General features: G+C 33.4%; 1 protein-coding gene across 2 annotated transcripts in view; it reads right to left on the bottom strand.

The window, feature by feature from the left end:
- Positions 1–495: 495 nt before the first annotated feature.
- Positions 496–18,802, bottom strand: part of LOC130446106 (pecanex-like protein 1) — a 28,935-nt gene continuing 10,628 nt past the window's right edge. The window contains exons 10-22 of one of the 2 annotated variants that reach the window (XM_056782179.1): positions 16,380–17,306; positions 14,576–14,786; positions 14,296–14,516; positions 13,450–13,755; positions 12,681–13,233; positions 12,424–12,617; positions 11,083–11,717; positions 10,888–11,028; positions 10,616–10,828; positions 10,368–10,558; positions 10,114–10,307; positions 4,939–5,079; positions 496–3,574 (exon numbers count right to left, since the gene is read on the bottom strand). In XM_056782179.1, the coding sequence (XP_056638157.1) occupies positions 3,434–3,574; positions 4,939–5,079; positions 10,114–10,307; positions 10,368–10,558; positions 10,616–10,828; positions 10,888–11,028; positions 11,083–11,717; positions 12,424–12,617; positions 12,681–13,233; positions 13,450–13,755; positions 14,296–14,516; positions 14,576–14,786; positions 16,380–17,306 (4,068 nt within the window). In that variant the 3' untranslated portion in view covers positions 496–3,433. The remainder of the gene's footprint in view (positions 3,575–4,938; positions 5,080–10,113; positions 10,308–10,367; positions 10,559–10,615; positions 10,829–10,887; positions 11,029–11,082; positions 11,718–12,423; positions 12,618–12,680; positions 13,234–13,449; positions 13,756–14,295; positions 14,517–14,575; positions 14,787–16,379; positions 17,307–18,802) is intronic. The other variant, XM_056782188.1, reaches the window with a different exon arrangement.

The following is an 18,802-nucleotide window of genomic DNA, read 5'->3' as shown; positions in this document are numbered from 1 at the left end:
TTTTGAAAATAAACTAATTAAGTCGAAAGGAAAAATTTCGATTACTACGTGATAAAAAAGAAGAAAGCACGAGTCAATGAGGTTAAATAGCTCCACTAGACTTATGGCTATCTTGTTAGTCAGTACCGGACTGACCCATATTACGTTTGATAGGTAGACAATTATTTAGTGAAATTATTTTATTTATACGTGTATTAAAAATTTTATACCGTATATATAGAGGTGTATTAATGGAATTTTGAAGATTGTATAAATGAGAATAACAAGTAAATAGTGGCATAAATAAATGCAATTAAATTTTGATATCAGCCAATTTTGAATAACAAAATATAAACAATTTTTAAGCAGTAGATAACCAAAAAAATTGCGATAGGGATTTGTTTGAGTTTTAACCTCGATTTAATTAAATAAACAAGTTAGGTTAGGTTAGGTTAGGTGATTTTTTTCTTGTAAAATTTGGATGTTTAAAGGATTATATAATAAAATAAAACACAATTTGATTATACGTTAAACTTTATTCAAAAATTCGTTAAACAAAAATTTCTTTTTAGAAATTGTACATTTCGACTGGTACCGGTATAATTTTCATGCGTTATTTTTAAGTAAAATGGAATTTTTTTTTCAAAATAACCGAATTAATGAAAAATTTGAAACTTCTTGATTAATTAGAGCTAACTGCAATAACTATATTATCCGACACACGTTTCGATAATCAAATTATCCTCTTCAGATACCTAAGGCTTGTTTTAGTTACAAAAATTATTTTTACCGATTTTAGTGCCATTTTGTGGGTAGAAATTTGATTTAAAAAAGTTACAGTACCGATACAAGAGGCGAGGTTGTCAAAAATGCCATTTTTTTGAAAATAACTCGTGAAAAAAAAGCGTTTGTACATCGTTTTTTTTAAATAAACGTATAACGACTAAAAACTTTCAATTAATGAGACTTAATTTTCCATAAAATAAATATTTACATATTTACAATATAACAAGACATCCTATATATTTTAACAGATCCGTATTTTACGTAACAAAAAAATAAATAAATAAAAAATTTGTTAAATTAAATTATTTATAAAAATCGACGTATGTCATTATAGATACGATTTGCTCGTTTCTCAGTTTCCCTACATACCAAGCGATGTGCGCCCCCCCCCCCCCCTTTACGCATTTTTTTATCACAATTTAAAACACCCCTTTTCAGTCACCGTAACTAAACTCAGTACCAATCTGCAGATCGTGTGATAGATCAGATTTTTTGTGAATAAAAACCCAGGACCAAGGATCTTCTAGGATAATAGGCGGTGAAATCCCTTAGGAAATCGACACCGTGGGGATTTTTAACCGCACAGTTAAACGCATCCTTTCGGCAATGGTGTAACTTGACCTGTATGTATATCCTTCAACAAAAACTCATTTCAAGACGTTCTAAAATGAAGTACTAACGGTAATTGCGGTCCATTTTCGACGTTGTTTCACTATAATCGAAAAAATTTGAAGTAGTTTCAACTAGATGGCGTTACGGTACACAATAAACGTTAATTAACCTCTTTCGGTAACAAAATTCGACTACAGATTTAGTCTCATGTGATTTTTTTCTTCGTTACATGAAAAATAATATTTATAGTGCTTCGATTAATGTGATAGCTTATTTTGGAATGTACACACGTAATTATTAACTCATTTAATGACGTACGACCATTTTTATAACGTAAGACCTACAAGTATTTCATAACCTCAATCTCAACCGAATTAAATTGGAATAAAAACTGATATTTTGTATTGTATTTATTTGAATTTGACAATTGAAATGTCGATTAAAGTACGTCATGTGTCAGTCAAACGTCATTTGTTCTATTCTAATATTACTATGAGGTAAAATAACTTGCAAAAGTGAATTTGAATAGTATACTTTCGAAAAATCTAGTAAAATTAGTTGGGATTATGAATGAAAATCGATTAAACGAGATATTCAGCCGGCTATAAATAGAGAAATGACATATTCGAATAAGTGTAACACCTAAAAAATCAGTCTATTTATCGTTTTAAGGCAATCTTGTAAAAATTCTTTGATCAAATACTACGTTTTTTTATTATTATTATTATTATTTTTTCAACTAATTTACATAATATCCAACCGTATTAAATATATACCTTCCTTACAATATCAACAAGTGTATAGAATTTCCGTTACGTTTTTCTATTTACAATCAACAGTTTGGACAGTAAAATCACCTGAATCGAAACAAACCCCAATTTACCGAAATATTTTAATATTCAAACGCGTATATTAGATCACAAAGCCGCCCCTGTCTAATGGGAAATTCAAATTTCGGCAAAAACTCAACATAAAACCTGCGAGGAACGTTTTAGTACTAAAATATGTGTATTGTAAGTCTCGAAGCCGTCCCTGTCCAATAGAATCCGCTAATGTTGTCTTTAGAATACAAATACGTGTAATGTAGGTATAAACACCACATGTACTGTAGATACAAAAGCCGACCCCGTCAAATAGAATATTCAAATTTTGTCAAATCTGATCTTTTTTCAAAATAGAAAAACTTTAAGTGTATAAATTTGATCTCGATGACGCTCCTGTCTTATAAAACATTTCGAATGTTCAACATTTTGTAAAATTCTAGTTTTTTTTCCAGAAAATAGGCTCCCACAATAACTCGATATAAATACCTGTATGTACTTTAAAACTCGAAGACGTCCCTGTTTAATAAAATATTAAAATATGTTGTTTAAATTTCTAAGCCGCCCCTGTCTAATAGATTATTCAAATTTTAACAAAAATCCTGGGTTTTCTGAAAACGGAAACTTCCAGAAAAATTTTAGCATATAAATAAGAGTATTGTGGGTCTTGGAGACGTCCATGTCTAATATTAATCAATTTTTTGAGTATAGAAATTTCCAGAAAGACAAATACGTACAGTGTAAATCCTTAAGCTGCTCACATTTAATATAATTTACAAATTTTAACAAAACTACATTTTTTTTTTCAATATAGAAGATTATGGAAAGAATTATACGGATGGAGCGGTTAAATTTCACTTTAATTGGTCTGAAGGATGCAAAAATTTGATTCAAATCCTATAGAAGCGATAATTTAACCTCAATCAAGGTAGAACCGAACTAGAGAGTGACAATGACAGTTAATCACCGGTCCAAACTGTTGCGAAACAATAAAAAAACTCGATAACGTATCGATAGCTTACGAAATAAAAATCGCAACAGTCTATGGAAATAAATTAAATAGAAAGTCTCCGAGGAAAAATTTCAATTCAAAAAAAAGAAAATCTGAATTAATTAAATTAATTAAGTAAAAAGAAAATATCGTTTCATAAACAGGAACTCGTATTTGTATCTCCGGAGACTTTAATTTAAAATTATATGGAAGAGTATTAAGATTCCGAAATGTATAACTTTTGCTATACTTCCGCACCGATATCCTGTACGCCGTTTTCAGCTATCGGGACGTATTTATCATCGATATTAACTAAAAGGATTGTTTTTTCAATATGTGACCTTCTGCTGGGATCCTTATGGCACGGCAACCATTTATGCACCACCTAAAAAATAAACGAAAAGTTCAATATCTAATAAAAAAAATTTTAATATTAACATTTTAATCATCACTGTAGAATATTTATAATAGAAAAACTACTCAAACAAATCTCAAAGTTACTGGTAATATCCGCGGTTTGATAACGCCTTTATATTGGTTAATTTTGGATAGTAACGGGATCAAAACCCTTCCAATCCCATAAATTTCCTTCGGACTTGTGTGTAATTCTTCTTCTGGTAGCACCAAACCCTTAAAACATCACCTTTCCTTCAGTTTATTGTCATATACGGGGGCACCGAGTCCATTTTTGGTGCAACTATTGCAAGATAAACTCGGCAGAGACAATACAAAACACCTGACTTGAAAGAAACTACCGTAGATATAGATGGGTCTTCTACTTGTCGTACTAACCAATCTTTCCTATTAAACAAACTAATTACTGGTCTTTTTACCATACATCGGAGACTAAACTGGATATATGTGAGCTTTCTGATGTCATACCAATCAATGGACAGACTAGCCACTGTTCTTTTAACCATAAATGGTATCTATCGTATCCCCTTTCTTACTACGATACTAAGGAACCCGGTGTTCACAACTGATCCGTTAATTCTACTACAAAATGTCGGCTGTAGCTACCGAAGATTTTCTTTTTTCATACACTTCCGGGTGTAGTGATCTGATGTTGACATTTAGAGAGAATGTGAATAGAGGGTTGTACCCTCAGGTGTTCGCAGTACCCCCAAACGTTGATAAAATCAGCCGATCTTCTTTGGTTATAGTTTTCGCTTGTCTCAACACTCTAAATTGTTCCAGTAACTAGTTTAGCACCTGTTTACTTGCTTTTTCTATTGTTCTGTAGACGGTACCACAAAAGGGTTCCGATACCATTAAAGGTCACTTGAGTAAACGTCATTATGTAGTACAAGGACAGTAGACCATTTAATGGGTTAGTGAAAGGATGAAAACCCATAAAGAAGCCTTACAGTTTATCCACTGAGCTTAAATGTCCCATTAGTAGTTTTACCCGGGTTGTGATGGCAATTTGGGTAACGGTGCATGTCCGAATCATAAAAAAATTGTTGTATGGGATCATTGGTGTCAAAAACGGTTCGATTTTGTTTAACTGCAGCAGCATTTACAGATGGAAATCCGGTATAATGATTTATCGATTTCAATTTCAACGGAAACCATTTTTTCGGTGTCTAGTCTTAGTGTATTTATTTAAACGGATTTTTTTGGTAAATTTCCTTCAATAATTGGCCCATTAGGAGGTTTTTCTTCCCATAAGAAAATCGAGGAAAGCAATTGTACCGAAGAACCTAAAAAAAAAAAAAAATAAATATTCCTTTAATGCAAAAGATTTACCGTTCCATCCATTCCGACTTCCGGTTTCCAATCTTTCCAATAAGTTTTTCCACCTCTAATCCTTATAAATTCGTTCGGCCACAATATTTCCACTTTTCGTATCTGATTTAACGAATCGAACACAGCATTCGAATCTGTAATCTAAAAAATAAATTATATTATAATTAGACGAAAAAAAAAAAAAAAAAAAAAACACAAGCTTTTATACAGGGTGTCCTACGAAATATTTTAAACCGAAAATAAAACAATGTACAGTGTGAATTCTTTTTTTATTGTGAGACATTAGGCATTAAAGGGGATTTTTTTTTTAAAAATTCCTCCATCATTTTCGTCGTTGGTTGTTCTATACACAATGTCCAAAATTTTTCATTACTGAGCCGGTAAGTGCCATCCAAAGATTTCATTACAAGTTATCCTGATCATCCTTATAACGATAAACGTTTAAATTTGTGAAATTTTTTAAATTTTATGGTTCCTTTACGAATATATAACAATTTAAATTGACGCGACGTTTCGGAACGTTGGAAAACCGAATCCGATACTAGTTCTTGATGATCCTGACAAAGATAATCGCGTGTATTTGTGAAATTACCGCAAATTCATGTGTCTTTTTACAATATAGAATGGAAAAAATCTATCCCGATGAGGATGTGGGTATAATTTTATGGAATTATAGTTTTCTAGTGAGATCCCGAAGCTACCCGGTGGACTTGTTAAGGTTAATGTTACGAATTTTTGAAATTATTATTGTTTAATTAGTTTGTCGATGTCGAATTAATTTATATCTTTTATCTGAAACATATTTACGGGGTATCGCGACCTTGTTTGTTATTTATTTAATCATTGAACCGAATCGTCGGATGATAATTTTTCGAAAAACACGTCGCGAGTTTTTGTGGAAACGTCGTAGAAGAAAATGGCGTCGCGAATCGGTATGATGTTATCGTCGGTGTACGTGTTAAGTGCCGTTTTATCCGGCGAATGTTACGGTAACGTCACAACGTTAATTTTACCGGGAAACAATAAAACGACCATAGTGAAAAGCGTTTTTTGGAAAAACCGCACGATAATCACGGACATCGATATACGAGAAGAAAACGTACCGATTTTGAAATTCGACGTTTTCGAGGGATTATCGCTTTTACGTACTATAAGTATACAAAAATCGAATCTGTCTGTAGTGGAAGAAAACGTTTTCCTAGGACTGAGACGATTGGAATCGGCGAATTTCAATTACAACAAAATCCGCCACGTGTCGGCGAATATTTTCAAAAATCTACCGATCAGCGAAATATTTTTAAAAGGCAACGGAATCGAGACGGTGGCCGAAAACGCTTTTTTCAATTTAGGCAATTTGCACAAATTGGATTTGAGCGGAAACGACATCGAACTGTTGCCGAAAAATTTGTTTGTGCGCACGGTGAACGTGAAACATTTGGATTTGAGCTACAATAAATTGAGACATTTTCCGGCGGTTCCTTATCGGCCGTACAGTTTTTTCGACGTGGCGTTCGCGAACGCGACCCGTCACGAAAAAACGACGTTGAATTTGAGCCACAACAATTTCACTTTCGTCAGTTATTATTTGTTGAGGGGGGTGCGTTTCATCGGCGATCTGAAGTTGGATTATAATAGGGTGGAATCGATCAGCGAATACGCTTTCGACGATTTCGTCAACGTCGAAAATTTCAATTTGAATTTCAATAATCTCCGGGAAATCGGCGCCGATTTATTGGAAGTTTTGACGGCGGTGGAAAATTTGAGAATGGCGAATAATCCGTGGAAAAACGATTTCGTTTGCTCGTTCGAACGATGGTGCGAAATCCACAAGAAAATCAATTATATGAGTTTGAGGTGTCCGATCGAAACGATTTTGTAAATTGTATTTTTTTTTTTTTTTTTTTTTTTGAATTAAATCGCATTTTTCACGTTGCGTTTCGTTTTTCCGTAAAACTTGAGAAAAAAATCACATCCGGCAACGTTGTAAATTTCATATAGTCACCGGAATTTGCCGGAAATTACATTCGGCAACACGGTACACGCTTCTGTACGGCCATTTTGTTAATATTTTACGGAGAATTGGCAACGGCGCAATTTTCAACGGCTTCCTAAAGGTAAATTTGGCAACGCTTTTGTTTAACGCGGCACTATTGTATCACAAGTTATAAAAAAACGTTCGGCAACATCGCGATTTTCCAAAAAAACCACAAAAATTCTCCCAAATTTGAAAAAAAATCACATCCGGCAACGTTGTAAGTTTTAAACGGTGTAATTTCCATATAAAATCACCGGAATTTGCCGGAAATTACATTCGGCAACACGGTACACGCTTCTGTACGGCCATTTTGTTCACATTTTACGGAGAATTGGCAACAATGCATTTTCCACCGGCTTCCTAAAGGTAAATTTGGCAACACTTCGTTTAACGCGACACTATTGAGCGATATCTGCATTACAAGTTATAAAAAAACGTTCGGCAACATCGCGATTTTCCAAAAAAACCACAAAAATTCTCCCAAATTTGAAAAAAAATAACATCCGGCAACGTTGTAAGTTTTAAACGGTGTAATTTCCATATAAAATCACCGGAATTTGCCGGAAATTACATTCGGCAACACGGTACACGCTTCTGTACGGCCATTTTGTTCACATTTTACGAAGAATTGGCAACAATGCATTTTCCACCGGCTTCCTAAAGGTAAATTTGGCAACGCTTTTGTTTAACGCGGCACTATTGTATCACAAGTTATAAAAAAACGTTCGGCAACATCGCGATTTTCCAAAAAAACCACAAAAATTCTCCCAAATTTGAAAAAAAATCACATCCGGCAACGTTGTAAGTTTTAAACGGTGTAATTTCCATATAAAATCACCGGAATTTGCCGGAAATTACATTCGGCAACACGGTACACGCTTCTGTACGGCCATTTTGTTCACATTTTACGGAGAATTGGCAACAATGCATTTTCCACCGGCTTCCTAAAGGTAAATTTGGCAACACTTCGTTTAACGCGACACTATTGAGCGATATCTGCATTACAAGTTATAAAAAAACGTTCGGCAACATCGCGATTTTCCAAAAAAACCACAAAAATTCTCCCAAATTTGAAAAAAAATAACATCCGGCAACGTTGTAAGTTTTAAACGGTGTAATTTCCATATAAAATCACCGGAATTTGCCGGAAATTACATTCGGCAACACGGTACACGCTTCTGTACGGCCATTTTGTTCACATTTTACGAAGAATTGGCAACAATGCATTTTCCACCGGCTTCCTAAAGGTAAATTTGGCAACGCTTTTGTTTAACGCGGCACTATTGTATCACAAGTTATAAAAAAACGTTCGGCAACATCGCGATTTTCCAAAAAAACCACAAAAATTCTCCCAAATTTGAAAAAAAATCACATCCGGCAACGTTGTAAGTTTTAAACGGTGTAATTTCCATATAAAATCACCGGAATTTGCCGGAAATTACATTCGGCAACACGGTACACGCTTCTGTACGGCCATTTTGTTCACATTTTACGGAGAATTGGCAACAATGCATTTTCCACCGGCTTCCTAAAGGTAAATTTGGCAACACTTCGTTTAACGCGACACTATTGAGCGATATCTGCATCACAAGTTAAAAAAAACGTTCGGCAACATCGCGATTTTCCAAAAAAACCACAAAAATTCTCCCAAATTTGGAAAAAAATTACATTCGGCAACGTTGTAAGTTTTAAACGGTGTAATTTCGTTTAACGCGACAATATTGAGGCGATTTCTGTATTTCGAGTGATAAATAAAGTTGGGCAACATCGCGATTTTCCAAAAAAAATTCTCCTAAATGCGGAAAATATTATATTTGACAACCTCGCGTGCTTTTATACGGCGGCATTGTCATATCTCGATATAAAAAAAATTGTTTTGTTGATATTTTCTTTGAAAATCACAAAAATTCCAAATGTTCGAAGAAAAACTGCGGCAACAGTGTAGCATTCGACAGTTTCGTTTACTACTATCGCAATTTCTTCGTATCTTGTGGCAACATCGCAATTTCCTTAGATAAAATTAGAGAAGTTGCTTCGAATTTAAAGAAATTTGGCAACGTGTACGTATTTCTCAACGGAAAATTCGTCGATTCATGATAAAAAAAAATGATTTGCAAAAAATTTTCTATACCTCTAACGAGAAATCGACGAAATTATCAATATTTGATGAAAATCTGGCAACAGTGCACTTTTCACTAGCTTCCTAAATTTATATTTGGCACTACTGAGCGATTTCTGTATTTCGAGTGATAAATGAAGTTCGGCAACAACGCGATTTTCCAAAAAAGCCACAAAAATTTTTCCAAATTTGAAAAAAAAAATCACATTTGGCAACGTCTATGCGCTTCTGCACGGTGATTTTATTAAAAACTCGATGGAAAAATTGTTTTCCAACATGTTCGGTGAAATTATCGATATTTGATGAAAAACTGGCAACACTGGTGCACTTTTCACCAACAACTACACGAGCTAATACAACAATTTCGCTATATCTTTATTTAAAAAAAAAAAAAAAAATGTTTTATGATTATCTCTTTTTTTGAAAAACTGGCAACAGCGCATCTTTCCGTCGGTGAAACCTGACGTTCGGCAACGCCGCATTTTTCTTATAAAGATTGTCACGAATGTATGGAAAACGACGTTTGGCAACGTCTATTTAATTCTGTAGGAAGATTTTGCCAAATCTTGATGGCAAAATTAATTCGCGTAAAGTTTCGTTTATAATATTTGATAAGGAATCAATAAAATTATCATGATGAAATGAAATGAAAAATTGGCAACGTTGCGCACTTGCCGAGCATTGAAAAAGTATATTTGACCTTCAAATACTAATATATGCCAATATTTATGAAAAAATAACAATTTGGCATCACCAAACTATGGGAAAAAAACTACATTTGGCAACATAGTAAAATCTTGATAGAAAATTTTTTTTTCCTTTGAAAATCATCGAAACTACAAATATCTAATGAAAAACCGGCAACACTGTTTATACAATAGATTCATAATATTTTTTCAGATTTGGCAACAAGGCAATCAACATATTTATAGTTTTATAAACAAAAAACAGGATATTTTAAAAAAATTATCAAATTAATTTAAAAACATCGAAATTGAATATAATTTTTTTCTATACTTACTCTAACCCTTATTGCACAATCCCTTTCGGCAACGGGATTTGTATCGACGACCCTTTCTTCACCTCCCCCTCGAATTTGAACATCAGGTACTTGAGATACCGACCTTTCATCCCTCTCCTTAAATAATCCCGCCAAACTGACCAAAGTCGAACTAGTCGGTTTCCCCATCGAAACTAAACTACCCCTATTACCACCTGTATATTCAAAATATCATTAAAAAATAAAAAATAAAATTTTCGATTCAATATTTTCACCTAACGAAGCTCTACTCAGACTCGATCCTCTACCGATGCTGCCACCCAAATGAGAACCATCCGTAGATTGACTACCGGTATGGGCTAAAGTAGACATCGGAGTCATGGCGTACATCCCCTCGTGTCCCATACTAACTTCCTCTCTATTAGCCGATCCGCTAGAACAACCCTCACCGCACCTTTTTCTTATCCTAAAAAATTTAATAAGTAATCACACTATATTTATTTATTTATTTTTAATAAATCACCTTCTAAACGTATTAAAAAAATAATTTTTTATCTTCTTTAAAGTAACCGATCCCCCTACTAGACTAGAATATTGTTCATTGGTCTCCGCATAACTCGTGGTAAGGGGTGAAACGTATATGGGGTACCCTATGGGTTGATCACAAGACGAATTTATTATATTCCTAAGGGCTTGTTTGGCGTTTTGTATACTACCACGTTCCGGATTACGATTCCTGAAATAATAAATCGATTCGAATATACAATTTAGGACATCCTATATATTATTTCGTACCTAAAATAGACTAGTTCTTGTTGTTGACCAGCCCAAAGGCCCCTAACGCATTCTTTATTCACTTTTATAACACGAAAACTCAAATAACGTTTATTTAACATTATTATTTTGTATTCATCGTTACCTTCATCGAAAACGTGCCTAAAAAATTAATTAAACAAAAATAAATTGAGAAATAAATTATTGAAATGTTACCTTAGAGCTAAAAGACTAGGTGCTCCACTCAACACGCCCCTTCTCCAAGCCGGATCACCTTCGTGTGAAATAACCAACTCCTCTTCGTGTTTACAAATGGAATCGTATAAAGTGGAAAGCTCTTCGTATTCATCGGCTGCCATGAAATGATCCTGATGTAATTTTAGAGACATTCGAACACCTGGAGCTACCACGGTTTTAAGCAGATCCATATCACTGAAAACCCATTCGTCTCTAGCACAGGATATTCTAAAATCGCCTTTGAATAGAGCATGTAGGCCGTAAAGAAAAAACTCCACTCCGGAAACTGTGTTATGGGAAACCGCACCTAAGGTTCTTCTACCTAACAGACTCAACGCGAAACATAATAGAGTCAACGGGGCGTTTAATCCACATTCGATGTTCTTTTCAGATCTTTCTACGCAATATTTTATCCAATCGCCGTGTATTTGCATAAAACTGTTTTTTGTAATGCCGCTGTTTTGGATGTCGTAATCTTCGTCGATGTTACTGTTGAAAGTTGGATCTAAATCGACGAACGTTCTGTGTTCCATCGGAGATAGGGCTTTCAAAATTGTAGGATTAAATAACCAATGGTCTAATTTCGGTGAACGGAGCAAATAAAATATTATACTCTAAAATGAAATTCGACACAATAAAACATTTTTATACCAATAGATATCGAAATAAACAAATAAATTACTTTAATTTCTTATTTATTGGATCTTCTGATATGCTTATGTTTCTAAATCTTCTTGATATTAAGTCTCTTCATCGTTTACATCAAAAAGATTTAGAAATATAAAAATAAAAAAATATATTAAAGACTGACCTGTTCAAAACTTTCTATAATATATTAAATCACTTTTTTTTAAATAAAATCATTAAATGTAATCCGTTTCAATAAAATTATGAAAAAATTTCGACATGTAACATAACCTAATTATTTATACTAATAAGAGTAGAATAAACACGTGAATAACAAAAAATATTGAACATTTACCTTGATTAATTAGTTTTTTTATATTTATTTTCGTATTTAATTGTTTTTTCGTCATAATTTTTCGATTTAATTTTGGGCATTTCTATTTTAATTTCCGCCATATTTGTTTTACTAAATTGTCATAACAAACTATTTTATAACGACCAATCAAATTATCGTAGCAACGTCAAATGTTTTACAACAACCAATGAAATTTTAATTAAAATGTCATTTCGTATAGGGAATTTTAAATTAACGAGTTGGTTACAAAACATTCTATGCGAGGAAATAATAAAAGTTATATATACCGGTTGTCCCAAATAATTAAAAAATTTAATAAATAAAAAAATTGTTTTTACCTTAACATAATAAGAGACCAAAACTTTCCTAAACTCAAAAACCTGCAACATAGTCACCGCGCTATTATCAGATATGCTATAACCTTCGAGAATATATTTCGCAGCCATAACCTCCCAAGCCAACCATCTTTGATTAAAAGCGGCGTTTACGCTCAGCATATTCGGTAGGTGACCAGTATCGCAACAACAACAACCTAAAATCGAATTTCGGACGTAATTTACCGCGAATATAGCGTCATCGAAATAATATCGCTCACCGTCATTTTCCTCGACCCCTTCGGTAATAGCTTCGACTTCTCTTTGTTGACAATAAGTCCCCCTGAACTCCAATCCCCTCATTTGAAAAGTGGTTACGTCGTTACCCATTTCTATGATATGCACCAAACAATTTAAATAATCCGATGCTAATACGAAACAGTCTCCCTGATTCACCGGACCCCATCTCCCCATTTTTAAATCACCGCATAGAGAAGTCTGCAAGGACCTGGTGAGATGTTCGTAAAACAGCGAATTCAAATTATTATCGTCCGCCCCTAAATTTCTGTCTAAATGGGAAGAAAGTGGAGTATTCGAATGATCTACTCGTCTGGTGTTATAATCCCTTTCCCAAAATTTAATAGGACGTACGTAGGATATTATAAATATGGCGCTACCTAAGAAAGGATTCAGGGGCATCGAAAGACAGGACGATAAAATCGCTTGTAGGAACAACATGGCGGAATGGGGTACAGAGAATGGTTGGGCGAAGGCGTGGAACGCCGAGCCCCACGTTATCTGCCAAGGGGCTATGTAAGTCACAACAAATTGAATCTGAAAAAGAAAATTTATTGAAAACTATATATATATATATATACGTATATATTTTTTGAATAAATCGCCTCTTTTCAGGTAAAACATTAAAATTATATTAAAACCGGACCTGTCCAAAGCTTTTTTTCAATAAAATTCAAATGATACCCAAAGTAAAGACGATTTATCAAGTGAAACATTAAAAAAGTTGGAGAAAAAAAATTTTTATCGACTTACCTTTAACAACAACTCGTAAATTTTATTGTAAATAGTAACCATAAAAAAGTAGATAACCAAAAACGATTCGCCGACGTTCCTGACGTCGTATTTGTAAAATAAAGCCGAAAATATTAGAATCAGATATTGGGAGCTCTGATTCGAATAACTGTTCCTTAGGCACTTTATTCCGCATATCACAACTATAAATGAGCCTCGTAGAGTACCGTATTTCGAAACTATACGAGGAGAGTCTTCAGTCAATACGGAGAGAAACAAAAGTGGATACACTATGTTTCGTTCCAAAAAAGAAAAATATACGTACACCTGAAAGTAATTTAAATCATAAATAAAACAAAAAATTTATCATAAAAAGTCGAAATATATAACATCAAAAGATCGAAATTTCATTAGTGAGGTTAAGGTTAAATCTCTTGTAAATAAATATCTTTTAAACGATGTTTTTTTTAAAATTTCTTAAATAAAATTTACCTCGATAAAGTATAACTTCATTTTTTATATATATTCTTCTATTTAACTGTAATATAAAATTATTGTTTCTATTTGATTTCGGCGTTTGTTCAGTTTCATCCATTTTTGTTCTACTAATATGTCAACAAACAATTTTCGACCTTATTGAATTGTCGTATAGCATAGGGATATTTTAATTCAAGTGTTGGTAGCATTGAATTTCCAATATAGAAATCCGCTCTAAACATTCCGTGAAATAATATAATAAAAGTTATATACCGGCTGTCCCGAATAATTGAAAAACGTAATGAGCACGAAAATTGGATATTCAATATAATTTCTGAAATGCTAATTTTGAAAAAAAAAAAAAATTGTATAAATAATGGAATGTCTTACCGTTTCGAACCACATAATTTTGGCAGGTCCTTTGATCTGATAATGTTCGTGTTCCTGTGACCGAAGGATCGGTCTGGCGATACATAACCAAGGAAGATGTTTTCTAAATTGAGGAATGATATAATGTAAGATGAACCCCAATGTAGCGCCTATGGACCATAAAACCGGACCCAATTCCGGTTGGAGTACCGTAAATACGGTACTGGCGTGAACTGCGAAAACTGTAAAGTAAAAATCGGATTTCGGTATCGATTTTTGGGAAAATGTTTGTCGATATTACCTAAAATCGCTATTAAACTGCATAATATTAGGTCGTTTTTTAATCTGGCGTTGTTGATTTTTTGTAATTTCGAAGGCAACGGATCCGCAACATCGTCTTCGGGGTATTGTTCTTTATTATTAGGAAATTTTACAGTCTTTTCTTTAGTATTTATGTCTTTGGAATCGTTTTTTGTGAGTTTATCCTGAAATATATATTTTTCTTCATGTTCCTTAAAATATATAAGAAAATTTTGAAAAAAAAAATTGTTAAAACCGGATCTGGAGTATACTTTTCAAATTATATTGATATCAAACAGAAAATATTACGAAATTTACTTCTACTTTAAAGAAAATCTTGACAATTTTCAACTATAATCATCCTGTAACCACAAAATGTTGAAAAATTTTGTATTTCTAGGTGTTTATGAAAGTTAGATGTAAGTGGAAAAAACCCAGGACTTTGCTAGGTCACTCAGTATACGAATTACACGTTTCTTTATATATCATTTTGTTTTCTTTTTTCATACTGTATTGTAATATATATAATAATATCAATTTCTGACATATATATATATATCAATTGTACTTACCGTATAATGGGTTTATCCTTAAGAGACAAAAAGTTTTTAAAAAATCACTATATACCATATGTGCGTGAATGTTTAAATGAATATAAAGAAAACACATCATATAACACCAATAAAATGACAAAAATGTTCGAAGAAATCACTTAAAACTGTAGACGAAAAGCTGTGGAGTATAAACATAACCTCGAAATACAAAATTTTGAACATTTACTTTTAAACACTATATATCAATACCGAAATTTATTTATTATGTATTTCAAGTCGTTTATCTTCTTTTATAATTAAATTTTATCACTAATCAGTTTTATTTCACTGAATTTACTTTATAAAAAAACACGAACTGAGAGACAAATTGTGTTGGGTTATAATTAGAATCAATTCCGAACGAGACTATTTGAAGATTGTTGCAATACACAAATTCAAACACGAATTATTCATTATTAATACTAATAAATATCCAAATCTGTTAAATTAAAAACATAAACAATAAAAGCAGATTTGGAATCAATAATAAAGATTTGACCGAATTATAAAATGTCACTTGTTAGGAACATTTTGGTCTATTAGTTGGCAACAACAATCATGTGATATCGCAACAAGGAGTATGTATACCAGTTGTCCCAAACTATTGAGAAATGTTATAGTTGACAAATCAAAAATGAATTTGAGCATGGGAAACACAAGGAATCAAATTATTTTGATATAATTTCGTAAAAAAAAAATGAATTAAATAATACAAATAGAGGAGGAAAGTAATTGAATGGTGAAAATGAGTAAAGAGAAACCGTTTGTTTGCTTTTACGCGTTTTTTATTTGTTTCCATTACAATAATTGTCAACGTTAACAAGTATATATACCGGTTGTCCCAAAAATTCATTAGAGCTTTCAGAAAATAAGGAATCGAATCATTCAAAGAAAAATCATGAAAAATATGGTGAAAAACTATTAAAAATAGTAGAAAATCAAATTAAATAATAGAAATGGTGAAAATTGAAAATGAGAAAGTGATTGAATTATGTAAATAAGTGAATAGAAATCATCCCTTTGTTATTTTTTCGCAGTTTTGTTGTTCATTTTACAACAAGAAAGTGATAAAGTGAAAAATTATATATACCAGTTGTCCCAAACTATAGAAAAATGTTGTTTATTAAATTGTTATATGAAAATAAGATTCGAGCTCGTAATATTCATTAAAAAACGTTAAAAAATCAAATAAATCGATAAATAATTACCGACCTGATCGTTTTGGCCACCTCCGGCGGGCGGTTCGCCGCCGTCTCTCCGGTTCTGCTGTTCCCTGTAGACGTCAGGCAGCCAGAGATGATCCTTCAACATGTTCCACATATGCGTCGGATCGCTGGTAGATCTGCTGAGGTGGTAACAGGCGGCTACGAGACACGCGCAAAATATCGAAAACAAAATATGCTGCGCCCCTTTGGTCTCGCTCAAACCGCCGTAACACACGCCCCCCAATATTATCACAGTAAAAAACGATCGGAAAACGCAATAAAAGGCCGCCGATAGATTGGAGGCGGCGTTGCCGCCGAACGCGTGCATATCGATTTGTTCGAGAATATAGACGAGAAACGTGTTGATCTGAGGAAAGAGGCCGAAAGAAAACAACAGCGGAAACGCCAATATGAACGTAACGAAAAAATCGCGCGACAGACGCAGATATTGCTCGGGAGTTAACCGGAACGAATTGAGGTCGTAGCCGGAGGAGTCGCGCGTCCGTTCCGATAAATTCGAATCGAGTATAAGTACCAAGGATGCGAATATACAAAAGTACAACGGTCTCGAATAGGCGATTATTCTATTGAAACCGTGCGTGGGGGAGGCGGCGTCCGGTTGGACGCTCTTCACCAACGAATATTGGCAACCGGCCGTTACGAAACAAAACGCGAAAGCCGATACGTCCCTGTAAAATTGTTTGTACAACAATATCGAGCCCAATGCGCAAACCGAACCGCCCAATATTATGGAAATTATCGTTTCGCGCAAAGTTAAATTTCGATCTAGAAGCGCCGACAATTTCAATCTGTCCATACTGATTTTGACGTATGTCCGCGGCGGCCACACTTTGAACGCGTAATAACTTTTCGTCCTTTTCACGTTTTCGTCCGTCGGTTTCGGTATTATGCACTTGAATTTCGTCGACGCCGACTGAAATTTCAATTAAATACTCCATCAATCAATTTACATATTTATAAACAAAAATTACCGATTTTTTTCACAAATACGGTGTAAACATAACCTCAAAAACGACCAAAAAACAAGGTTGCCGTCGTTTTTAAGGATGTGGCAACGTCGATAAGTTCTAAATGTCACCGATACATCCGGTGTAAACGATTTGTCGTTAAACATAACCTCGAATATGAAATTTTAAACTTGTACCGTAGATAAAGTCAAATAATACATAACCAAAGACAAATGGGCGGTTTAAATGAATTTATTTCAACCAAAAAAGACTAAAAACACGGTTTCTGATTGTATTTAATGATTTGGCAACGTTGATTTATTCTAAATGTCACCGATACATCCGGTGTAAACGATTTGTCGTTAAACATAACCTCGAATATGAAATTTTAAACTTGTACCGTAGATAAAGTCAAATAATACATAACCAAAGACAAATGGGCGGTTTAAATGAATTTATTTCAACCAAAAAAGACTAAAAACACGGTTTCTGATTGTATTTAATGATTTGGCAACGTTGATTTATTCTAAATGTCACCGATACATCCGGTGTAAACGATTTGTCGTTAAACATAACCTCGAATATGAAATTTTAAACTTGTACCGTAGATAAAGTCAAATAATACATAACCAAAGACAAATGGGCGGTTTAAATGAATTTATTTCAACCAAAAAAGACTAAAAACACGGTTTCTGATTGTATTTAATGATTTGGCAACGTTGATTTATTCTAAATGTCACCGATACATCCGGTGTAAACGATTTGTCGTTAAACATAACCTCGAATATGAAATTTTAAACTTGTACCGTAGATAAAGTCAAATAATACATAACCAAAGACAAATGGGCGGTTTAAATGAATTTATTTCAACCAAAAAAGACTAAAAACACGGTTTCTGATTGTATTTAATGATTTGGCAACGTTGATTTATTCTAAATGTCACCGATACATCCGGTGTAAACGATTTGTCGTTAAACATAACCTCGAATATGAAATTTTAAACTTGTACCGTAGATAAAGTCAAATAATACATAACCAAAGACAAATGGGCGGTTTAAATGAATTTATTTCAACCAAAAAAGACTAAAAACACGGTTTCTGATTGTATTTAATGATTTGGCAACGTTGATTTATTCTAAATGTCACCGATACATCCGGTGTAAACGATTTGTCGTTAAACATAACCTCGAATATGAAATTTTAAACTTGTACCGTAGATAAAGTCAAATAATACATAACCAAAGACAAATGGGCGGTTTAAATGAATTTATTTCAACCAAAAAAGACTAAAAACACGGTTTCTGATTGTATTTAATGATTTGGCAACGTTGATTTATTCTAAATGTCACCGATACATCCGGTGTAAACGATTTGTCGTTAAACATAACCTCGAATATGAAATTTTAAACTTGTACCGTAGATAAAGTCAAATAATACATAACCAAAGACAAATGGGCGGTTT

The sequence above is a fragment of the Diorhabda sublineata genome, chromosome 1, assembly GCF_026230105.1.
Source record: "Diorhabda sublineata isolate icDioSubl1.1 chromosome 1, icDioSubl1.1, whole genome shotgun sequence".
Taxonomy (NCBI): Eukaryota; Metazoa; Arthropoda; class Insecta; order Coleoptera; family Chrysomelidae; genus Diorhabda; species Diorhabda sublineata.
The sequence above is the reverse complement of the archived record's forward strand: the minus strand, read 5'-3'. Positions and strand labels throughout refer to the sequence as shown.